Source organism: Protopterus annectens, chromosome 7.part0 (genome assembly GCF_019279795.1).
Source record: "Protopterus annectens isolate FY-2018-M chromosome 7.part0, PAN1.0, whole genome shotgun sequence".
In the NCBI taxonomy this organism is placed as follows: Eukaryota; Metazoa; Chordata; order Ceratodontiformes; family Protopteridae; genus Protopterus; species Protopterus annectens.
Window position 1 is genome coordinate 1,142,400,255 of NC_056739.1, and position 25,496 is coordinate 1,142,425,750.

The 25,496-nt window shown below is 44.5% G+C and overlaps 1 protein-coding gene across 1 annotated transcript in view; it reads right to left on the reverse strand.

The window, feature by feature from the left end:
* Window positions 1-25,496, reverse strand: part of PDIA3 (protein disulfide isomerase family A member 3) — a 1,140,556-nt gene that overhangs the window by 357,832 nt on the left and 757,228 nt on the right. The window contains exon 10 of the mRNA XM_044077721.1: window positions 1,505-1,633. Within this exon, the coding sequence (XP_043933656.1) occupies window positions 1,505-1,633 (129 nt within the window). The remainder of the gene's footprint in view (window positions 1-1,504; window positions 1,634-25,496) is intronic.

The following is a 25,496-nucleotide window of genomic DNA, read 5'->3' on the forward strand; positions in this document are numbered from 1 at the left end:
CTGTAGTGCCACCTTGGAGATTATATATATATATATATATATATATATATATATATATATATATATATATATATATATAGTAAGAGGGATGTGGAGGGCATAGCCCCCCCACATATTAAATATTTTGAACTTTATACATGGATACTTGCAATTCCAATACATTATTCTTTTCTGAATATAGTTAAAATATGTGGAGGGTATGCCCCCCGATGTTGGGGGGGTGCCTTCCCTTACTATATATACACTAACTCCAGGGTCGCAACTACAGTGGGAAAAGAGCCATATACACCTTTCAGTGATTTGTGTTCAGTCAAATGTCCCAAATCCGAGCCAGACCCAGCCAGACATACAGACATATATAAAAACACAAACACACACACACACATATATATATACACATACATATATATAGCAAATAAACCCAACAGTAAAAAATCACTAAAGACAACTTAAACTACAAAGAATTTCTAACTTTATACTCACAAATCAACCTACTAGAGCTCAAGAGAATATAATCCTGACCTAAATGTAGAGTAGCAAACGAGATAAGAGGTAACAGTTGCCACCGACATTATGGCTAAAGGAGGAGCTCCTTAGTCAGGTCTTTGAATCTACAGAAAGTGCCTGAGTATTCATTGAGGAGCAAATGAAAGAGACATCAGATCTAGCACTGTGTGCATGCCCCCAAGTTTGGGACCTTCAAAAGGAAAAGTGCTCCAAACTGTGATGAATGCAAACTATGAACCCACTTATGGAAACCTTACTGATGGGTCTTAATGTCAAATCAATTACGTTTCGACTTCTCCTTTGTACAGAAACTCACTGAGGACACTTTAGAAATAAACACAGCTGCAGGATGAGAATGATTCTCCCCACAGCTGAACAAAGTGACAACTTTTCCTCTCTGGAGCACAAGTGATCAAATCTGCAGAAAAATCCTATACAAAAACAGTACTCGTGTGGCGAGATTTTTATTACTTAACTACATCTTTGTGCTCATCACTCACTGTGTTGTTCCTATACAAAGCCACTTCAACAGAGTGGTAACCAAACGAGAACAGCAAGGGGGGGGGGCAGTCATCTCCTGGAAGAACAGGCAAAATATGAAGTTATCATAGAAGTGCACTGCAGGATGGCAGGGCAAATCATCCCAGTAAAAGCAAAGGCACTTCTGTCACAGACTACAAGGGATCAATAAGTATTCAGCTTAATAGAGGATTTAAGTGTTAGATGAAAAGCCAAAGTCAACTGGGGAGGTCTGTGCTAACATGTAAATCAGTGTGCCAATATTTCTAACTAGACCTTCTGGAAGAATACAGGACTAACTTGCAATAAGCAGATGCATCATAATAAATGTTAACTCGATTGCTCATCTCATGCTTTATGAAGTACTTAAGCTTGCAATAAGATAAAATAATACTGTATGCAATAAATACTACATTATTTTTTTAAGGAAACAATTAGATTCCTATAGATCACAAAACATGTAAACACCAAAACTTACCTTCTCTCCCAGCTCCTTGTATTTTGGCTCCAAGTTCTTGCAGTGGCCACACCACGGAGCATAGAATTCAATCAGCACATCTTTGTTGGCATCATTTACAACAGTCTCAAAATTCTGTGCAACTACCACCTGTAAGAAACAGATTTAACTGTCAAGTCTTTGCAAATATGATAAAAATCAACACTTCTAAAACCTGCACTGCAAACAGCCAGTTCAACTATTTTACATGCACAGTGACAACTACCGTGTGCTTTGCCCCATGGAAGTACACTGTGGAGCAATAAGATATGCACCCAAAAGTGAACTTCACTACATTGCAATGACAATTTCCAATACCGACTACAGGTTCATCTGTATGTACTACTACTACAACGTTAAAATATAGCCGCAATTAAAAAGAACTGCAAAATGATTAATTTAAAGAACAGAGTATTTCAGTGGCTCGACCAAGAAAGCTGAACCATAGAAAATTCTACAATTGATGAACAATTACTTATGCTACAGAAATGGCAAATTTTAGCACAACTTTACTTAAGCATCTCTTCGGATACCTCACCCCACTCCCATGTCATATTTAACTAATTATTCTCAGTTTCTGGGGGGCAGGTGCATTACAAACTCTTAAGCCGATGGGACAACTTAAGAATACGATGTGTACACCCAGTTAAATTATAAAGCACCCTGTCCTTTTCTGTAGTGTGCACTTGTCACATATGAAGGTTTCTGGAGTAGTTTCAAACAATGCAACCTACTTAAAATATCATATTTTTGAAACTTCGATACCAATATCCGTGGTAACCAAGCCTCATGTACCACTGATTGTTTACCATCTAATTTAGTGTTTACAAAGAAGCCCATTTCTAAATCCTCAATCCATAAGAATCCTATAATGGAAACCAGAGGGCTTGGCTCCATCTTCCCATGTACACTACATCCAGTAACTAGCCCAAATATATCCATACAAATTACCAGAGGAACACATGCCATGTAACTCAATGAATGCAATTTAAATTTACATTTTTTGCAAACTCAATATCAAGTCAAACATTTTGAAACATTTAAATTAACAAAAATTGATACAAGTAAGCCAGCATAAAGTAACTGGTACATCATTATTCAGTTCAGAGGTCTCAAGTATGTGCACTTCAGTGAACCTGCGTCATCTTTGCACCAAAACTACACAAGTGTTTTACATAAAAACGTGCACATACATCACGCAATGGAATCTGAGTATGTGGGACTGGGGGACAAGTAGTACAAGACGTCAGCATTAAGAAAACATCTCAAACTTTGTAGGGTACATACATAAACATCTTACTAGAAATGCCAGGTAATAGGGGGATGGAAGGAATCAGGGTAAACCTACTTTGTCAGTCTTTTAACAGTTGGAGTCTGCCTTTATTCAAAGTCCATTTTCCAGACTCTCCGTTTTTCTTCTTGAGGGGAAAGGAGCTAGTTCCAGTCTATTTACAATGTACATTTGTAATCTAGCACATCCATACAGTGCAGGGAGCATAAATTTCCATTCTGGTAGTAAGGAAAAAATCTTGATTGCTTGGCTGATATTAATTTCTATGGATACTTGGCCCTTATGTTATGGGAATCTAAGACAGACAGATTGCTTAAAGTGCTGAAATCCTCCCAGTCAAATTGAGGGCTACAGAGAAAGTACACTAAATCCACTCAGATGCCAAATGGGGAAGGGGGTATTAATCAGACATTACAGACAAGATTAGGCCCCAAAGTGACATTTCAACCAAAACCAGTGTGATGTGTGGACTGTTGCTCCATAATGGCATGGAATTCTCTTGCCATGGGCCTCAAAAAAAATGTTCCTATGAAGGTCATCTTACTAGGCATGGGAAATGCTAAGAAAGGCAAGAATGTCCCTAAATGTTTGACATTGCTGCCAAGTGAATTTTGACACTAGGATTAAATTGTCAAAAGCAAGTAGAAAAAGCACACGCTGGGGAGCATTCTGCTGGGGCTAAATGCCTTCTCTAGCTGCCAAAAGAAACAAAATGCTTGTGTACTATGTTAGCAGGAGAAACCACATGATGCATGGACTAACCGGAAGCCACTAAAATCTTTCTGGATCTGTACCTCTGTACTTATCTCTGAGAAACAGGAAAGTAGGGGAAAAGTATACTTGAGACACTGTGGTCAGTCCTCCACCAAGGCATATTTTCATTGGCTGCTTGCACAGAATGAAGGAAAGGCAGCAATGTGAAAAGATCCAAGAACAGGGGCCTGAAACTTGCAAAAACAATATGGTCCACTCTAACCTGGTTCAGGGAGCCACTTGTAACAAATCATAGGAAATCCCTGCTTTGTCTTGCCAAGTGGCACACTGAAATCCATTGGTATTTGGCTGTCAAGAGGACACCGACCTAAAGCAGACTCAATTTGATGGCCTCTACAGTTTGAGTAATAAGGGGATGTCATTCTCATGCTGCAGTATTCATACATTGGGATTCTCCACCTCAGGCGACCCGAATGTCAGCGCCTATACAAAAGTTTTCATCCTGGTTGTAGTGCATGGGACGTCATGCGTAGTGCCATAAACCAGGGGCCTTAAATGTGACGTCTGCACGCACAGACCTCAGAACTTTTCTCCTGCAGTTGAACGTCAAATCAATCACATCACTCCTCTCCTCCTTACCAAGACCTGCAAAGCTAAAGTACCCTGTTGGGGATTTCTTACAGATATATTATTGCTTGACGCTTGGTTAGCTGCCTTTTACTTTAGCCAATGTCAATTAAGATAGGTAAATGTTGATATGGACTTCAAATTCCACATAAAGACAACCATGACAGTTGCTTCTTCTGTCTAGGCCGAGAACACGACCATACTTCCTGCACCACCCGCCCATCCTTCTTCCCTAAAGCCCTTAGATGCCATTTGGTTGCCCTTAACCTGTGCTTAGAAAATCAAAGGCTTAATAAATTAGCCCTTAGGATGAATCTGGAATAGGCAGAACTGACAAAACCCACAAAGAAAAATAAGTTTCCTGGCCTACCACCACTGTCTCTCCAGACTTCCCGCCAAACGCAGATATAGGGGTTGAGGGTCGCCTGCTACAGCTGTCCACTTCTACAGCCTCCCTCGAGGTAGCCATACTCTAAGTGCCAGCTGGCATGCCCACAGAAATAAGACGTTGGTTATTCAGAGTTATTCCCGATGTAGAGGGGGATCCAGGTTCTACCGGACGCCCTTCTGGAGCTCAGGAGTCAGAGGCTCCTTCAGCTGCCAAGACCCTTGGACTCGAACTACAGTCTCCGAAAACTACTCCTTCTGAAAGACAGAAAACTAAGCATGTATCTACCCTGCCTGAAATTCAACCCGACTGGCAGTCCTTTACTCAATCCCTGATAAAGGCCTTCATGGCCCTAAGGCCTACACCATCCTCAGCCCACTCTTTTCCTTTGCTCAGTCCAAGACCTACTTCTGCTACCTCACTCCTTCCTACTTCCCAGGAAGAGGAGGCGGCCCTCATCTTGCTCAGAGGAGTCTATCTCCTATGCTTCACAAACAGCCTCACACCCTGGAATATTGTTCTCCAGATGAAGATTATATTGACGGAGACTACATTTGATGAAACCATCAACAAGATGAAAGAATACTTGAAATGGGATTCTTCCCAAATGTCAAACTAAAAAAAAAAAAAAAAAGATTCTCTGAATTGCTGCAGGTTGAATCACCCACCCAGTCTGCCATTCCCCAGTGATCTCTGCATACCTTGACACATTTGCTTCATGCTTAAAGAATCCAGACTCCCAGCCACCTGCTCCAGAGAGGCCAGACAAGTTCATAGGTAGGTACTAGGCTATCTACCCACAGGCATTTATAAGCCTAGCCAGAATGTGCTGGCTTTCGCCACCCCCTTAGGATTAGTTCCCTGTGCCTCTGTCCAGCAGAGCCACTGAAGTGATCCCTGGGGTAAACGGTTTCACATCCACTCGTCAAGGTTTCACTTGAGTGCTAGCGAGGAGCTCTGCCTAATGTAGACTGGAATCTTGTTCCAAAGCATAGGAAGTCTGGGGATAGGAATCTATCCCTCCAGCACATCCTATTTATTGTTGTGGTGAGGTTTAGATCCCTAGAGCATGTGGCTCGAGGGGATAAGGTTTTCTTTAGATGGACCATGCCCATCAATTCTGGGTTGGATATGGCCTTGTATGTCAGGCAGAGATCACCTCTGAGCATGCGGTATGCAACAGAGTACAGCTGGAGTTTCTTCAGTCGAGCTGCACAGGGCATCTGAGGCCAGTGATCCTCTTGGTGAGGTACTTCTGTGGTCTGTCCAGCTGTTGCAGGTGTCTTGTAAGGTACATCCCAAATGGGGCACTGTACTCTATGATGGGTCTGATGAGTAGAGGGGCACAATGACCTATTTTGATCTGTATGTTTTGTGATTAGGTGGGCCACATAGGATTTTCTAACCACTTTGGCAATGTGACTATCAAAGGAGATATTATCATCTACTTAGGTCCCCAGATCCCTTATTACATTTTCCGCATTTAGGGGACTACCACCTATGTGGTAGTTTGTGGGTACTTTATTTCCAAAGGGAATAATTATGCAATTTTTGGCATTTAGCTTGAGGCCATGATTTTGACACCAGGTATCAGTCTCAGTGGGACCCTTTTGGAGTATGTCTGTCAGCCGGTGAGTCAATTATAGCCCCTAGTTTGCAGTCTGCAAACTTGGTCAGCCATAGTCCTACTGTGCTTGTCTGTACCTCTGAGAAGTATATGCTGAACAGGTGGGGTCCTAGGACTGAGCCCTGGGGAACGCCACTTGTAACCAGTTTAGAGTCAGACCTAGCTCTCGCAACTCTCACCATGTGGGTTCTGTCAGTGAGCCAATTGGCAACCCATCTTGCGACACAGGAGTTTATGTTCAGGCTGGTGAGCTTGTCTATAATACCAGAATGGGGGAATGGTGTTGAAGGCCTTTGCGAGGTCTAGGCAGGCTTTGTGTACTACCTTTCCCTTGTCTATAAGCCTTGGTAACCGTCTCAAAGTCTACCAGGTTTAGGAGGCATGATCTACCCTTAAAGCCGAACTGGGTAGGGTCCAGTGTTTGGAGGTTCCCAATGTCTCGAGTTCCATGACGATGTGCTCCATACCCTTGCAGACCAAGCTAGTCAGGCTTATAGGGCAATAGTTCCTGGGGTCTGTTGCATCTCCAACCTTTGTGGAGCGGAATAACCGTTGCGGTGCACCACTCTGTGGGTACGTAGCCTGTGGAAAGGCTGAGTTTGAACAGTGTGTTTGAGGGATTAGTTTGTCTTTGAGCTCGTGTAGGACACAGCCTGGGACACAGTCTGGTCCCACTGATGCTGTGTTTTTGGCTTTAGAGCGCTATTTTAACCAGAGTGTCTGATTTCAGGAGCTCTACATTCTTCTGGTAGAGTTATGGGCCCTTTTGGGGGTGAGAAGGGGCGAAGTTTGTACTGAATGTGTGCCAGGATGTTGGCAATATCAGCTGGTTCAGTGTATTTTGTGCCATTCTGCACTTCGAGCAGATCTGAGCATTGCCACTTAGATTCTTGACATAGCTAAAGAATACCTTGTGGTTATCTTTGGAGTCCTTGGCAAGTTTTCTTTCAAAGCTTGCCTTGGACGATTTTATGAGTGATCGTAGTTTCTTGCGGATACTTATCAGGGATGTCTTCCCTTCTTGGGATTTTACTTTATTCTGTACTAGTTTCCTCCTCCTATTGTATAGCTGGTTTATGGCAGGGGTCCACCAGACTGGTTTCCTTTTCTTGGAGGAGTGAGTCTTGGTTTTGCTTGGGATAACACGATCCATGCATTCTTGTAGGTGTCCATAGAATGCATTAGTAAAGGATATTGCAGCTTGGACAGCGTTATCCTTTAGCATGGAGGCTTTGAAACTTTCCACCTCAGTCTTAAGTAACTAAGTTTGCTTTTGAAATGTTTTTCATGGTGGTTTCCTTGTCGGGGGGTGGGGGCAGAATGTGGATATCCAAAGTGATTTGTTTATGGTCAGATCTAACCAGCGAGCGGTTGACCTCCGGTGTGGAACACCAGTCGTCCATGTTGGTGATGACCAGGTCCCAATATGGTGTCACCTCTGGTGGGAGTGTCGACCAGTTGTTCCAGGGAGTTTGAGTTTAGAAATTCTAGGAAATGTTGGGCAAGAGAGTTAGTACTAGAGTAGTTCTCCCAGTTAATGCTTGGGTAGTTGAAATCACCGAATATTAGGGTGCTTGGTAGGACCCTTGTTACCCAGTGTTTCCAGAAACGCAGAATGGGGGTCCTGGGACATGGTGGGTGATCTGTAGCGAGCTACAATTTGAACTGCAGTTTTGCCTGTTATTTGCACGTGGATAACCTCTGAAGCATCGTGCTGTGCCACTAACCTGGAAGTGTGGGTATCCTTGATGAATATGGATACTCCCCCGCCTTTTGTATTTCGGTCCGGGTTCTGTGGCCGAAATGTATGGTACGAGTTGTAGCCTGGTAGTGCTGGGGTGTTCTGTGGAGCCTTAAACCAGGTTTCTGTTACTGCACATATATAGATTTTCTCCATACTGAGGAGTGTCTCGAGTGTGTGCATTCTGAGAGGTTTAGACTTCTGGCATTTAGTATTACCCTAAGATTTGTTACTTGTGCTATTTACGGCGGTGGGTTTGTCTTTTGAGCCTTGCCTAAAAAAGGCACTATGGGGGTGGCAAGAGCCTTGGCCAGTATTTGAAAGCCTAACTATGACAGGTGCAAGCAGTCTCTAGCGAAGCAGTGTGGCTTGTTGAGCATGTCATCCCAGGCAGACAGACACTGGATTCCCTTTGAATGACACCAGAAACTTAGCCAATAAATAAAATTGATATTTTTTTCTTTATACCGTGGTATCATTCTGTGAGGGCAGGATGCTACTCAGGGTCATACTGGCCAGATCAGAGAGCTCTTCCATGTCTCTTCATGTCGTCGAGGGAGGTATGGCTCAGGTCATTCACACCAACATGGACAATGACAGCCACATTCGTACTTGTTCTGGAGGGACCAGAGTGCTTGTATTATGTGGCAGATCCTGGCACCTGACAGGCAGCTAACAGTAACAGTCTTATTCAGCCTAGTGAGTGGGACGTCGTGTGCCCAACTATAGAGTCACCTCTTACTAGTATGTTAGGCATGTTACTTTGCCTTGAGGGCTGTGATTGCATGGCACACTTGTTTTGTGAAATGTGTTTCATGGTTTGTTGGGGGGGTTGCTTGGATGGCTACTTTGGAGGGCTTGGTTGCTTTTGCAGACTTAGAGCCTCCAAGTATGTTTTCGTGTATTTAAGTGTGTTTTTTGCCGGTGCTGGTTTAATGGGTCTGTGAGACTGGTGGTGTCATGCCAGTATTTCCCTTCTCCTCTTGACTGTTTGATCCAGTCTTGGGTTGAGAGAGCTTAGCCTCCCAGTTTGGCTGTATAATTGCATCTCTCGCATGTATTAGTGCTTGGTGGTAGGAGGAGGGGGTTGTCTCTGTACATGAGGCAGTTGTAACTGCCTCAAAATGCCCAGATTCACCACTTGGACTGGAGAGTACACCTGAAAAGTACAGTTTTGTACCTACAATAAATGTAGATGTTAGAGTGTAAACACTGCTGCAGTCATTACACTTGGGTTATCCTGCCGTCAGGCGGTCCTGCAGTCGGCCAGAGATCCAAAGTCTTGGTCCGGCGTCTGTCGCTGTCTCCTCCCCGACGTCAGTGCGACAGAGGTATACGAGATGCAGCAGACGCCATTGTCTTCAGTTTTTCTTGCCCAGATGTCAGGTGCCCCCCCCAAATAGGTAGGCAATTCAAATTGCTAGTAAAAAATACAAAAGAAAAGCAAACCACCATTTTTTAGTTACCAGCAAATACTCCCCAAAGGTAATAAAGGGTAGATGCCCTAGGTAAGTACCAGAAAGCAAGAGGGGGAGGGGGGGTAACCTGGACTGCAGCAGTGTTTACACTAACATCTACATTTATGGTAGGTACAAAACTGTACTACACTTGGGTGGAATCCCAAAGCTGAGGTAGGGAGGCTGGATCTATAAGGCATTAGGGGTGGCTATAAGGCCCTGCAGTACAGCAGTGGCGAAGCCAGCTCTGGATTTGTAGTATAAAGGCAAATGGTAACGCAAATGGTAATGTTTGGTGAAGGTATGGACAGAACTCCATGTTGCTGCTTCCAAAATATCCTTGGTAGGTACTCCTCTGAGGTAGGCAGTTGAAGTGGCTGTTGCCCTGGTGGAGTGAGATCTAATACTGCTAGGTACAGGTTTCCCACGGTGGGTATAGCAGAAACATATATTTTGAAATAGTCTGCTTTGAAATGGCTTTTCCCTGTGCTCCTGCAGCGTATGCTACCAATAATTGCTCAGATTTTCTGAAAGCTTTGGTTTTGTCCAAGTAGAAGAGTAACTGTCTGAATGTGCAAAGAATGTAGTCTATTCCCCTTTATTCTGTGGTTTTGGATAAAACGTTAGCAAGTGAATAGTTTGGTTTAGAGCCACACTTTATACCACCTTTGGCATAAACGTAGGGTTACGTTCTTAAAGACACCCTGTCCTGGTGGAAGATGAGGAAAGGTTCCACTGCCATTAGCGCCTGTAATTCTGAAACTTTGTGCTGATGTTACTGCTAGTAGCAGAGCAGTTTTCCAAGATATATATTTTAATTCTGCTGTGTTAGCTTGCTCAAAAGGAGGTAAAGTTATTTTCCAAAACAAAGTTGAGGTCCCAAGTTGGTGATGGTGCTCTACGGGGCAAATGTTATGTTTTTAGCCACTCTGAGGTACTGTTTGAGCAAAGGATTAGAAAAAACTGGTGGATCCGTGTTGTAATGAGCAGAGATAGCTGAGGCGTGGAACTTGGATGAAAAAGAAATGCCCTTGTCCAGCATCTCAGTTAAGTATTGAAGTATGAGGAATGTTTGGGACAAGAGGGTCAAGGCTGTGCGCCTGGTTCCAGGCACAGAATCTCTTCCATTTATCAGAGTATGCTTTCCTGGTGCGAGGCCTTCTGCCCTCCAGAATGACATCCATAACAGCTTTGGAGAGAGGCATTGCTTACTTGACTAAGGAATTGTCCATGCAGCTAGATTTAAGGTCTTTAGCTGGCTGTGAAGTATCAGATTGTTGTGCTGTCAGCAACTGTGGGATTTGAGGCAAAATCCAGGGTGGTTCTTGAGCTAAGTTCTTTAAGATTGGGTACCAGTGCTGGTGTGGCCAGTCTGGTGCAATCAGGATCATCTTTGGCTCTTCCTGCCTGGCTTTTATGAGAACCTTTGGAAGGAGAGGTAGAGGAGGGAAAGCGTATACTTGCAGTTTTTTCCAGCTGAATGAGAGGGCATCCACTTTCCATGCTTGTGGATGGTAGCTCCTTGTGCAGAATTTCTGTAATTGGCAGTTCTTTGGAGAAGCAAACAGATGTCCGGGCTCCACCATTTTTGTGTTATCATTCCAAATATTTGGGGGTTCAGTTCCCATTCGTGTGGGTCCATAATGTTTCTGCTTAGGTAGTCTGCCAGTGTGTTTTTCTCTCCTGGCAGGAATTGTGCTTGCAGATGAACTTGGTAGTTTACAGCTGTGTTCCACAAGGTCATGGCTTGTCCGCAGGAGTGTGCCCCCTTGCTTATGTACCACATAACTGTGTTGTCTTGTCTTTAGTAGTAATTGTCCTGGATGCAGTAGATCCTTGAAAGCTATAATAGCACTTTGCACAGCTAGCATCTCTTTTTGATTGATGTGGAGATGTCTTTGCTCTGTGGGCCACTCGCCCTGGATTCATTTTCCTGCCATGTGTGCTCCCCAGGCGTAATCCGATGCATCTGTTGTCAGGGTCTGCCTGGCTGGGGGTTGAGTGAAAGGCTGTCCCTGGTTGAGGTGACAAGCTTGTGCCCACCATCGAAACTCCTGCTGTAGGCAAGGAATTAGTGGTATAACTGTTTCCAGACTGACAGTGTTGAGACCATACGCTCTTTAGGTACCATTGTAGTTTCCTCATATGCAGTCTGGCATATGGAATTAGCAGTATGCAAGATGCCATGTAGCCCAAGGCCTGCAGAATTTTTCTTGCAGGGAGTTGGGTCTTTGTTGCCATTAATTGAAAATATTGAGTCAGTTTGTCCTTGCTTGTCTGGCATGAGATGAGCCATCTGGGCCATTGTGTTCAAGCTGGCACCCAGGAATATTAACTGTTGTGAGGGCACTAGTTTTGATTTCTTTTCATTTACTGTGTACCCAAGGCAACAACTTTTTTACATACGCCAGATGCTTTAGTAGAATGTCCTTACTCTCTGCTTGAATCAGGCAGTCATCCAGGTATGGATAAATTTGAATTCCTTTTTGCCTGCAAAATGCAATTACTGGTGCCAGGCACTTTGTGAAGACCCTGGGCGCAGTAGATAAGCCAAATGGCAGTGCAGAGAATTGATGGTGCATTGAACCAGCTAGAAATCTGAGGTATCTTCTGCAGTTTTGTCAGATAGGGATATGCAGGTATGCTTCTGAGGTCCAAAGTCACAAGCCAAGCTTTCTTGCCCAGCATGTGAAGAAGCTGCTGTAGTGTCAACATCTTGAATTTCTTAACATCCAGGTAAGTGTTTAGTGAAGAAAGGTCGAGAATGGGTCTCCAGGCTTTGTCCTTTCTGGGAACCAGAAAGTGTCTTGAGTAAAATCCTTGTCCCTGTGGTGTTACCTTTTTAATACCTCTCATATCCATGAGGGCTGTAATTTGTTTGATGGCAGATTTGGCATTCCTTTTATCCTTGGTAGGGTGTGAAAATGGAACCTGTAACCTTGAGATATAATGTTGAGAAAGTACAGTTTTGTACCTGCCATAAATGTAGATGTTCGAGTGCTAATACAGCTGCAGTCATAACAGATGGGTTCTCCTGCAGTCAGGCGGGTCCTCGGTCGGCCGAATTCCAAAGTCTAGGTCCGGCGTCGATTGTTGTCGCTTCTTCCCTGATGTCAGTGCGACAGGGGTATAACAGAACCAGCAGACGCAATTTTCTTCAGTCTTTCTTGCCCCAGATGTCAGGTGCCCCCAGAAGGAAGGCAATACATAAATGTGTAATAAAGCAATGCCATATAATCAAAATACAGTAGTTGCAAGCAAATACACCATAAATGAATATCCCAATCAGGTTTGTATGAGGAGGTGTTAGCCAATAGGCCTGTCCCAAGTGGGGAAGGAGGGAAGGAAACCTGGACTGCAGCTGTATTAGCACTCCAACATCTACATTTATGGTAGGTACAAAACTGTACTATGTTCATCGTGCATACAACTGCAGTCATAACAGATGGGTAGAATCCCAAAGCTAAGAAAGGGTAGGCATAGGTGGAACTAGGAAGAGCCAGGATGCCCTGCAAGACTGCAGTGGCAAAGCCTGCCCTAGTTTTGGAGTATAATGGTAGGTGGTAGTGCTTGGAGAAGGTATGCACAGAATTCCAAGTGGCTGCTTGCAAAATATCTTTGTTAGGAACTCCTCTGAGGAAAGCTGCAGAGGTAGCTGTGGCACTTGTGGAGTGAGATCAGATGCCTGCAGGTACAGTTTTGCCATGAAAAGAGTAACAAAAGCATATGCAATAGGCTATCCATTTTGAGATAGTCTGTTTGGAAATTGGCTTCCCTTGAGCTCCTATAGCATAGGACACAAAGAGCTGTTCTGATTTTCTGAAAGGCTTTGTTCTGTCCAAATAATAACGCAGTTGTCTGTGGATGTCCAAGGAATGTAGTAATCTCTCCCTTATATTTTGAGGATTAGGATAAAAGGTAGGTAAGTGTATATAGCCTGATTCAAAGCTACCCTGGATACCACTTTTGGCATAAAGGACAGGTTGGTTCGTAAGGAAACTCTGTCCTGATGGAAGATGATAAAAGGCTGCACAGTCATGAGGGCTTGTAGTTCCGATACCCTACTAGCTGAGGTAATAGCCAGAAGGAAAGCTGTTTTCCAGGACAAATATTGCAAATCTGTTGAGGCAGCTGGCTCAAAAGGAGGCAAGGTCAGCTTTTCTAGAATGAAATTGAGGTCCCAAGCAGGTATTGGTCGTTTCCTGGGGGGTTTTATATTCTTAGCCCCTCTGAGGAACTGAGAGAATAAAGGTGGATCAGTGTTGTATTCTGCAGAAATGGCTGAGGCATGGATTTTGATGGAGGAGAATGAAAGTCCACTGCTTAGCAGCTCAGCTAGATACTGTAATATTTGAGATAAATTAAGTTTTCCAGGATTATGGCCCTTTTTCTCATTCCAGGCACAAAACAGTTTCCATTTTGCGGAGTAAGCTTTTCTAGTAGACGGCCTTCTGGCCTCCAAAATAACATCCTGCACCTCCTTGGAGAGTAGGGTCTGTTGTGATGTTAAGGAATCTTCCATGCGGCCAGACTAAGTGTTCTCAGCTGACTGTGAAGAGTTTTGAAGCTGTGCTGAGTCAGAAGAGGCATTAGAGGTAGGGTCCATGGTGGGGAACGCGTCAGGCTCCTCAGGAGTGGGTACCAGTGTTGTCTTGGCCAGTCTGGAGAAATGAGAATCATCTTTGGTCTGTCTGCTCTGGTTTTTAATAGAACTTTGGGCAGCAGAGGAAGAGGTGGGAAGGCATAAACTGTCATTGTTGTCCAACTGAAAGAGCGTCCACTCTCCAGGCCTTTGGATGAAAAGTCCTTGAGCAGAATTTTGTCAATTGGTGATTTTTGTGGGAGGCAAAGAGATCTATGTCTGGCCTTCCCCATGCTTGAATTATCTCTGTAAAAACTTGAGGATGCAACTTCCATTTGTGTGGATCTGTCATATTTCTGCTTAGGTTGTCTGCCAGCGTGTTTTCCTTGCCTGGCAAGTACTGTGCTTGAAGTTCGATTTGTAAGTCCAGAGCCATGTTCCAAAGTGACATGGCCAGCCTGCATAGGGGGTATGAATGGGTTCCTCCCTATTTGTTTATGTACCACATTACTGTGGTGTTGTCTGTCCTTAATAGTTGACCTGGATGCAGAAGGTCTTTGAAAGCTATAATAGCATTTATTACTGCTAGCATTTCCTTTTGATTGATGTGAAGGTGCTTTTCTTTTTGGGACAATTTGCCCTGAACGCACCGATCTGTCATGTGCACCCCCCAGGCGTAGTCCGAAGCATCTGTTGTGATGACTTGATTTGCTTGAGGCTTGCAGAATGGGAGACATGTGTTTGGCATGCTTGAGCCCACCACAGAAATTCCTTTTGAAAACATGGAATTAGTGGTATTATTGTTTCCAAACTGTGGCTGTGTTGAGACCATAGGTTTTTCAGGTACCACTGAAGTTTCCTCATATGCAGCTTTGCACATGGGATTAGTAGGATGCAAGATGCCATGAATCCCAGAGACTGCAGGATTTTCCTTGGTCAGCGTGGAGAAATTTGCTAGTGTTCTGAAGTATTGAGTTAGTTGCCCCTGCTTCTCTGGCGTGAGGTAGGCCATCTGGGTGTTTGTGTCCAAGTTGGCACCCATGAAAATTTTCTGAGAAGGTATTAGCCTTGATTTCTTTTTGTTGACTGTGTATCCGAGAATTCAACATTAGTACATAAGCCAGATGTTTCAGAAGTATGTGCTTGCTGCCTGCTTGGATCAGGCAGTCATCCAAATAGGTGTATATTTGTATCCCTTGAAGTCTGCAGTAGGCAATTACTGATGCCAGGCATTTCGTGAATACTCTGGGTGCAGTAGATAAGCCAAAGGGCAATGCAGAGAATTGATAATGGGTTGAACCTGCAAGAAATCTGAGGTATCTTCTGCAATTTTGTCTGACTGGGACATGCAGGTATGCCTCCTTGAGGTCCAATGTTACCAGCCAGGACTCCTTGCCCAGCATGGGAAGAAGCTGCTGTAAAGTGAGCATCTTGAATTTTGGTACGAGTAAAAATGTGTTTAGGATGGATAGGACCAAAATAGGTCTTCAATCTTTTCCCTTCCTTGGTACCAGGAATAGTCTGGAATAAAAACCTTGACCTTGTTCACAAGTAGGTACCTCTTGAATAGCTGTCATGTCCAGGAGATCTGAAATTTGTCTTTGTGCCTCAGCCCTTTGATTGTGTGGCAGGTTTGGCATGCCTCATTTTTGGAAGGGTGTGAAAATGGTTGTAGCCTCTGTTTATAATGTCCAGGATCCATTTGTCTTGTGACAATATGCCAATTTTTTTGAAAATAATGCCAGTTTTCCGCCTAAGGGTGCTGCCATTTGAGCCTTGCTTGGCATGTAAAGGGGAAAGTCATTGGGCTTGCTTTCTGAATGGCTGCGAACTATCCTCACCACCTCTGTGTAGGAGCTTGCCATTGTCTGCCTCTAAACTATCCTTGAGATTTGCCCTCTGCCCCTCGGGCGCCTGTATCTACCTCTTTGGGGTCTGTCCGAGGCTGGAAAGGACCAATTTTTGGAAGGCCAATTTCTACTGAAACGTGGAGGTTGTACCTGTAGAAAATCTTTCACTGTTTGCATTGATTTAGCCTTTTCCTCCATTTTCTTTAATACCTCCTCAGCTTTAACACAAAATAATACATCCTTTTGAAGAGGGGCATCTAGCAATTTAGCTTTGACATGATCTGGTAAGGTTTGTTCCTTGAGCCAGGCATGTCTACGTATCACTGATCCTGTAACAGCAGATCTACATGAGGCCTCTAGAGCATCAAAACCACATTGCAAGGTATGTTTACCCACTTGTTCTGCACTATGCATCAAATCCTGCAACTCCTTCAAGTCTGGTTCAGGTTGTGACATTTTACTTCTCAACTGTGATAACAGAAACTGTTGGTACTTTAGCATATGGAACTGGCAAGTTTAATGCCCTCATGGTTAAGGTGGCTGAGGTATACACCTCCCCCCCCACCTTTCTAAGGATCTGGAATCTCTCTCGGAAGGCAATGGATTTTTAGCAGCGGAGGCCTCAATTCCCTTGGGGCCCTGTGAGACTGGGTCAGCCGCATGGCTTTTGTATAAAAATTGGTGTGAGTCAGGAACCCAGTAGTACCAGTCAGGCTTGACTGGGGCTGGAGGTAAAGAATCCAGGTTAAGGCAGGCCTCCGAGTACATATCATCTAGTATGTCTAAGACAAGAGGTATAGCCAGAGGCCTGTGCTGAGGTAGCAAGAGAAAATCCCTAAGCCTTTTCTTGGAATCTGAGTACTCTTGGCCTTCCCAGTGGAAGTGTTCCCTTAAGGTATGCAAGGTTTCCCCAAATGAGTAATCCTCTGGGGGGGGGGGGGCAGAGGGAATGGACTCCTCTGCATCAGAATCTTCAAAAGGGGAGTAAGAATGTTCCTGTTCAGAGTGCTCTGATATAATGGAGGCCTGGTCAGAGGAGGGGGATTCTTCCTCCACTCTGGGCCTTTTGTCGGGGGGGGGGGGGGGTTTGAGAACCCCTGATGAGTAATTAAATCCTCAGCCATTTTAAGCATCTGTTTTTTTAGGCATGGGGCCTGGTGAAAGGCCCTGTGTAGCTTGTCTCTTAGAATGCATGGCTGCTTTAGACTTAGTGAAAGCCCTGATGGAAAAAGAAGAGGAAGGTCTGAAGACACCTTGAGAGGAGGCAGACCTGTCTACATTTTGAGATTCACCACCAAGAGTGGCTTTGGTATCTGTAGTCGGGGTGTGGGCCGAGGAGTCTGCGACCTCGGGCACAGAAGACTCCAATGAAGTGTTGTCGGTAGTCAGGAGCTGTGTCGGCGCCTTGCTGAGAACCGGACCACCTGTGGCTTTGGCGTGGTGTTTGTAGAGGCCGCGGACCTCGTGTGTCGGTCCTTATCTTTGCGTTTTTTAGACAAAACTGGAGTCTGAGTACCCGACGACATAATGTAGTTACATTTTTGCCAAAATAATGCTGGGCGAACTCCGCCCAACGCTTAATGGTGCGTCTGTTGAATGTAGCACAAAAACGACAGGCCGAGACGTCGTGGTCTGGGCCTAAGCAAGGAATACAGAGGGAATGAAAATCCTTATGCTGTATTTGCTTCCCACATGAAATACAATTATTAACTTTGTCTGACATCGGTCTGAGGCAAGAAAAGTTTCCCCAACGGGGTACTTAGCTTTCAAGAAGACTTCGGTTGCAAAATTTTCGTAATTTCAGGAGCTGGCCGACCAGCACTTGCGAACTGCTTCTGCTTCGGGCACCGCGCGGCATGACAGACTGGAGAAAATGGCATCGGCTGGTTCTTTTATATCCCTGTCGCACTGACGTCAGGGAAGAAGCGACGACAACCGACGCCAGACCTAGACGTTGGAATTCGGCCGACCGAGGACCCACCTGACGGCAGGAGAACCCATCTGTTATGACTGCAGCTGTATGCACGATGAACATCCCATTTGTCTTTTGGTGATGCAATGCCAGTTGTGATAAAGTGACAGTTTTCCTCCTAAGGGGGCTGCCAAGAGAGAGCTGTTTGGCAGCTGCAGTGGAAAGTCATTGAGGCTGTTTTTTTATAAGGTTGAGGCCTGTCTTCCCCTTCTTTCTGGCCTGGTGTACCCCATTGTCGAGGCCTGTAAGGGCCTTGTGTCGGACCTCTACCTCTTGGATGTCTGTATCTGCCCCTTTGAGGTCTGTGTCTGGAAAGGACCAATTCTTTGTTGGCCAATTTCTGCTAAAACGAGGAGGCTGAACCTGTAAGAAATAGTTCACAGTTAGCATAGATTTTGCCTTATCCTCCTCCTTCTTTAATACCTCCTCTGCCTTAACTCCAAACAGCACATCCCGCTGTAAAGGTGCATCCAATAATTTGACCTTAACATGATCTGGTACCGTATGTTCTTTTAACCAAGCATGCCTTCTAATGACAGAGCCTGTAACTGCTGCTCTACAGGAGGCCTCTAAGGAATCAAACCCACATTGCAAAGTATGTTTTCCCACTTGTTCAGCTGCATGCAATAAATCCTGCATGTTTTAGGTTAGGAGGATCTGTATCTAGAAGCATCTTTTGTTTCAACTGAGACATCAAAAATTGCTGATATTTTATCATGTGAAACTGGCAATTCAAGGCTCTCATTGCTAAAGTTGCAGACGTATATACCCTTTCCCCATCTATCTAATGCTCTGGAATCTGTCAGAGGGGACTGGGTTTTTTGCTGATGAGGCCTTAATCCCTTTGGGTCTCTAATAAATAGTTTCAGGGTCAGCAACAGGGCTTTTGTACAGAAATTTGTGAGAGTCAGGGACTCTAATATCCATCAGGTTTAACTGGGGCTGGGGGTAAGGGGTCAGGGTTTAAACTGGATTCAGTGAACACATCTACAATATCTAAAACTGGCGGGATAGCAAGGGGTCTGTGTTGAGGCAATAAAAGGAAGTCTGAGCCTTTTCTTGGATTCCGAGTAATCCTGGCCTTCCTAATGGAAATGTTTCCTCATGGTATGTAAGGCCTCCCCCAAAAGAGTAATCCTCAGGCAGAGAGGCTGATGGAACTGATTCCTCAGCATCAGAATCCTCATAAGGAGATAAAGAATATCCTAGGTCCAAGGAAGAGTCTGAGGAAATGGACACCTGGTCAGAAGATTCAAAGTCTGCATCCTGTCTGGGCCTTTTATCAGGAGGGGGATGGGACCCCCTGAGCAGGGTGATTAGGTCCTCGGCCATTTTTAGCATTTGTTTCTTAGGCATGGAAGTATGTCCTGGAGAGAGTTGTGTGTTTCTTTGCTTTTAAGGGGGGCTTAGACTTAGCAGAGGGTTTAATGGTTAAACTGGGTAGGTCTGAAAACACCCTCTGTAGCTGTGGATTGCTCAGCTACTTTGGTTTCCTCTGTAGGGTTAGGATCGGAAAGCTGAAGACCAAGTGCGTCCGAAGGCCCAGCCAGCTCCATGTGGGAGGCGGAGGCAGTCCGTGGTTCTGTGGAAGCAGCTGTCAGGGGCTGCATAGGCGCCTCGCTGAAAACCGGAGAATTGGTGACCGGCCTAGAAGAGGCCTAGTCAGTTTTGGGCTTCGGATGCCTGTCCTTGCGCTTTTTATGCATTGCGGTCGTTGGAATTTCCAATGGCATGGTGTAATTGAATTTTCCGCCAAAATAATGTCGGGCAAAATCAAACCGACATTTAATACTGCGCTTGTTAAACCTAGCACAAAACCGACAATCAGTGACATCGTGGTCAGGGCCTAGGCATGGAATACAATAGGAGTGGAAATCCTTATGAGGCATTTGCTTCCCACAAGAAATACAGTTATTACCTTTTACTGACATCGGTCTGAGGCAAGAAAAAGTTTCCCCAAAGGGGTACTTAGCTTTTTTTAGAAGACTTCGGTTCTGGATTCGGAATGAAAATCTCAGGAGTCGGCCGACCGGCACTTGCGAACTGCTATTGCTTCGGGCACCGCGCGGCAAGAAAGACTGAAGAAAATGGCGTCTGCTGCATCTTATACACCCCTGCCGCACTGACATCAGGGAGGAGGAGAAAGCAACAGACGCCAGACCAAGACTTTGGAATTCTGGCCGACTGAGGGACCGCCTGACGGCAGGATAACCCAATTGTAATGACTGCAGCAGTGTAACATGATGAACATCTGCCCTTTGGACATGCATGGATAGGTACACTAAACTGTTTTACTGAATGGCTGGTAAGGTCGAATAGAAAGCCTTGTCCTTCTGTAGTGCTAGGGTTTATAACTGCTTGCTATGAGTTTTGAGGAAGTGCCAGGCTGATTAATGAATGGCTTGAGTGCTTAAGTTGAAAGTTTTGTCTAGTTCCAAAGGAAAAATTGAAGAGGAGACTTTGTGGAGCCGAGAATAGTTATACCCTAGCTAACTGGCGCTGCCCGGCATGCAAAACTGGGCAAATGCATTTTTTATAGCAGGGAAATGAGAAATTAGCTCAAAATGGCCAATAAACTACTACTTTCTGGGCTGAAACCACCCCTCCAGGGACAGATAGGCTGCTCAAAGCTCCCCTCATAGGTGAGCAGAGAAACTTCCTTCTATCCAAGTAAGATATGGGCAAGCACATAGATTTGTGACAGCCCTGAATTCAGCACTAACCTGAAAACTGGACTATACTAACTTAGAAAGGCAGGAAACAAGTATATAAGTTGACAGTAACCTCTCTTTTGACACTTGCATTGCCAAAGTGGTTAGAAAGACCTTCTACATTGCCCACCTGATCATGAAGGGATTCACATCCAGATCAGGAGAGGTCATTGTATCCCTGTACTCTTCACTTATCAGACCAATGATTGAGTACAACGCCCCATTCGGAATGTACCTTACCCGACACCTGCAGCAGTTGGAAAGACCCCAAAAGTTCCTCAGCAAAAGGATAAAGGGGCTCAAACATATGTCATATGATGCCAGACTGAAGAAACTCCAGCTCTATTCAGTCGCATACCGTCTGCTCAGAGGTGATCTGTGCCTGACATACAAGGCCATGTCCAACCCGGAATTAATGGACATGCTCCACCTCAAAAAATCCAAATCCACCAGAGCCACGAGAGCAAGAGACTTGACCTCAACACAGATATAAATAGGACGTGCTGAAGGGACAGATTCATCACCCAGAGACTCCCTACACTATGGAACAGAATCCCAGTCCATGTGAGGCAGAGCCCCTCACTGACTGTTCAAGAGAAATCTTGACGAGTGGATGGGAGATTGTAGGTTTACCCCGGGAATCATCTCTGTGTCACTGCTGGACAGAGGCACAGCAAACTAATGGGTATAGTATTCTCATCCTAAGGGGTGGTGAAAGCCACACACACTCTGGCTAGGCTTATAAATGCCCTAGGGCAGATAGCCTAGTATGAACCTATGAACCTATATATATTTTTTTTTCCCAGAAAATAAAGCAGATAAACACTTTAAATGCGCATAAAAATATTATTGTTTTATATCTCAGTTCAGAGTTGTAGTCAATGCCCCTAGTAATAAAGTAGGAAGAAACACAAATACAGTAAAAGCAGATGAATGAAGTGCAATTTTTCCATTATATATATATATATATATATATATATATATATAAAATAGAAAATGAACAATCCGATTTAAACAAGTTACCCAATTAACCAGGAAAAAACTCAAAACTGAGCCCTGTTCCAGCAGTCTTCAGACAAATTCCAACTGCACACACCCACTACTATGATGCAGGAGAACCTTCTCCAAAAAAGATGGCCTGGAACAGTGCTCAAGTTATACAAACAAAGCTAGATTCAGCAGCCCTGAATCTGGTTCTATGCTACAGCAACAAGGCGCACCAATTTCAGAAAGAAACAGTTAGAATAAGCAGGCACAATTAGCCTGTAACCAGAAATTCCCAGCTCAGAAGGGCAGAATCCAGCCTCTCCTCCAAGAGTGTACACCACAAACCTTCTTAATGTAGAATAACTGGCCTGAAGCCCAAGTGCTTAAACCAGAACTAATACACTTACACTGAGCTTTCAATCAGAAATTCCCAGCTTAAAAGGATGTAAGCTACCTGTCCTGCCACAACAGTGCAGATCACAAACCTTCTTAATGTAAAACAACCGGTATGAAGCCCAAGTGCTTAAACCAAAAGACTTAGAATAACAGTTACAATTTAATCAGGCTACGACCAAGCAGCAAATAAGCGCAGCAGAATAAATAAAAATTGAGTACTTTTAAGAAGAGGCAAAAGCAAAACAAAGTAGGAGGAAACACAAAATACAGTAAAAGCAGATGAATTTTTTTTTGTTAGTAAAGTGCCAGGAGAGAGGAATGAGGAACTATAGAAAGGAAGAACAGTTTCTATAAAGTGCCAGAGGACCACAAATTCCTTGTAAAGCCTCCCTTGGCAGCCCCTGTTGTCATAGCTGTGGCCCCAGATAGACTACTTACATTGCTCCCTTCCTCATCTCTTTTACCTTCTGATTAGAGACAGTAAATGTATAGAAAGACTGGGGAAGAAGGCTTGTACCTCCCTCTACCCTGGCTTTCAGAGCTATTAACTACAAAACTCATATGTTTAAATTTGCCTTGGACTTGGTTTCCCAAGCATGTACGCTTCTCAGCTCCCTGCCAGATTCCCCTAACAAAACTTAAGTAGCATTTAAGCTATCCATGGCATCCCAGGTGGCCAGATGCAGTTATGATGCAGCAGAGGCCTCTGCTAAATCAGCTGCAACTGTTATGCGTAGATACTCCTGTCTTAAGCTTCAACCTCTGCCACGAGCTTTTAGTCAAAAATCCTAGATGCCCCTTCTTGACAATAATCTACTTGGAAAGCAATCTGCAGAGCTTTTTAAAAATCTGCAGGAAAAAAGCAAAGAGCTGCAGGACAACTGGCTAGTCTCTCCCACACCCAAGTTCTACACAAATTATCTTGCTAAAACATCCCGTGTCAGAAGGGCCCCTTCTGTGGCACCCCTTCCTCTAGTAAGCACAGGAAAGGGACGAGACAACCTTCTTTAAGGACTACCTCTCAAGCCAGCCCAAAGACGGTCCTTTCAGGACAGAAATTATGGCAACAATGCAAGACTGCCTTGCCCTACTCCCTCTGTCTTCCAGTCTCTGTCTGCCCCTTTGGAAACGGATCACCACGGACAACTGGGTGCTGGCAAGACTGGAAAACTGATACTTCCAATTCTGGCATAAGAGACCCAACCCTTAGGGCATTCCTTTCCCACTCAAAAATCAGCTCCACCTAATTCCACACATTATCCAGGAGCTATGGGCACAAGGCACCACAGAACCTGTCCCATTAAGGCAAGAAGGAAAAGGTTTCTACTCCAGACTTTTCATAGCTCCAAAAAAGGATGGACCATGGAGACCAATCCTGGACTTATCGTACCTAAAAGTCCCCTCTTTCAGAATGCTGTCTCTACAGACCTTGCTTCCACTACTGCCACCACAATCCTTCATGGCCACTTTGGACCAGAAAGAGGCTCATCTCCACATCCCCATACACCCAAACCACAGAAAATACTTGTTGGACCCTGCTCTCATTTTCAATTTACTGCCTTAGCCTTTGGTTTGTCCACTGCACCAAGGGTTTTTCACCAAATGCTTAGCTCCCACCATAACCTTCTACAGGACCAAGGGCATACAGCTCTATCCATACCTAGACTACATTCTGATTCTAGTAGAATAGGAAGAGATCCTCAAAAAGCATCTCCAGTTCTCTGTGTCCTTGCTTCAGGGACTAGGTTTCATTCTGAACTTCCCCAAGTCATCCCTATCCCCAAAACAAGGCAAGGTCTTCCTGGGGTGCAGCATTTGGACATACCTAATGAGCATTTTTACCTCCGGAAATAGTAATCTTCCTGACCAACCATTTCCAAGCCCTCCTCCACACAGACCAGCTGTCAGCAAGACACGAGTCTCCTGGGTGTTATGACAGCCACCATCCTCATGCTTCCCTTACCCAGGTTGCACATGAGGAAACTTTAGTGGTATTTAGAGAAAGTACAGTTGTGTACACCTACCATAAATGTAGATGTTAGAGTGTCTTCACTGTTGCAGTCATAAAGTACAGTTTTGTACCTACCATAAATGTAGATGTCCGATACGAATGCATCTGCAGTCCTTACAAATGGGTTGTCCTGTCGTCAGGCAGCCCTTCGGTCGGCCGGATTCCAAAGTCTGGGTCTGGCCTCGGCTGGTGTCGCACTTCACCCGACGTCATAGCTACAGTTATTCGGGTATAAAGGAATCAGCCGACGCCATTTTCCTCAGTGTTTCTTGCCCCAGATGCCAGGTGCCCTCTTGGAAGGCTAAATTTGGATAAATGCCAATGTTTCCAAATAGTAGAGAGCAAACGCAAAAAAATAAGCATGTATGTATATATATATACAAACAAATACACCATAATAGACCCCCCCCAGCTAGCTATATGATGGGCAAATACCCTAGGAGTACCACAGAGGGGAAGGCGGGTGGGTAATCCTGACTGCAGATGCATTCCTATCGGACATCTACATTTATGGTAGGTACACTATGTCCTTCAAGGATGCATCTGCAGTCCTTACAAATGGGTAGAATACCATAGCCAAACTAGGGGAGGAGGAAAAAGGAGAGATTATGGTGTAGTTAGGATCCCTTGCAAAACAGCAGAGGCAAAACCTGCTCGGGATCTAGAGTATAAAGGTAAATTATAATGCTTGGCAAATGTATGCACGGAGGTCCAAGTAGCAGCCTCTATAATGTCCTTGGTAGCTGTGGTAGTGGCTGTAGCCCTTGTAGAGTGAGGCCTGATGTTCTCTGGAGTTTTCTTTCCATGGTAGGAGTAACAAAATCTAATGCAATTTCCTATCCACTTGGAGATTGTCTGTTTTGAAATTGCTTTTCCTTCCCTTCCTGTTGCATATGCTACCAGAAGCTTGTCAGTTTTTCTATTGCCCTTGGTCCTGTCCAGGTAGTAGCGTAACTGTCCATGTACATCCAAGGTATGCAACAGTCTTTCTCCCCTGTTCTGTGGGTTGGGGAAGAATGTAGGTAGGTGGATAGCCTGATTTAAAGACACTCTGGATACCACCTTAGGCATAAATGTAGGATTTGTTCTCATGGACACTATCTTGATGGAAGATCAGGAAGGGTTGCACTGCCATGAATGCCTGTAGTTCAGATACCCTTCTTGCTGAAGTGATTGCCAGCAGGAAAGCAGTCTTCCATGATAAGTATTGTAATTCTGCTGTTGCTGCTGGTTCAAAAGGAGGAAGCGTCAATTTTTCTAGCACAAAGTTCAAGTCCCATGCTGGCAATGGTGGTTTCCTAGGAGGTTTTACATTTTTAATTCCTCTCAGAAACTGCCTGAGCAGAGGGTGTGAGAAGACAGGAGGATCCAAGCTGTATTCTGCTGAAATAGCTGATGCATGTATCTTGATGGAAGAATAGGACAGGCCTGTGTGGAAAAGCTCTGCCAAGTATTCCAGGATGTTGGCTATGTTTACCAGTGACACATCTTCTCCCTTTGCAGTACTCCAAATGAGATATCTTTTCCATTTTGCTGCATAATTTTTTCTTGAGGGTCTGCGAGCCTCAAGGATAATGTCTTTAACCCTTTGTGATAAATTCGGGTTAATTGATCTTATGT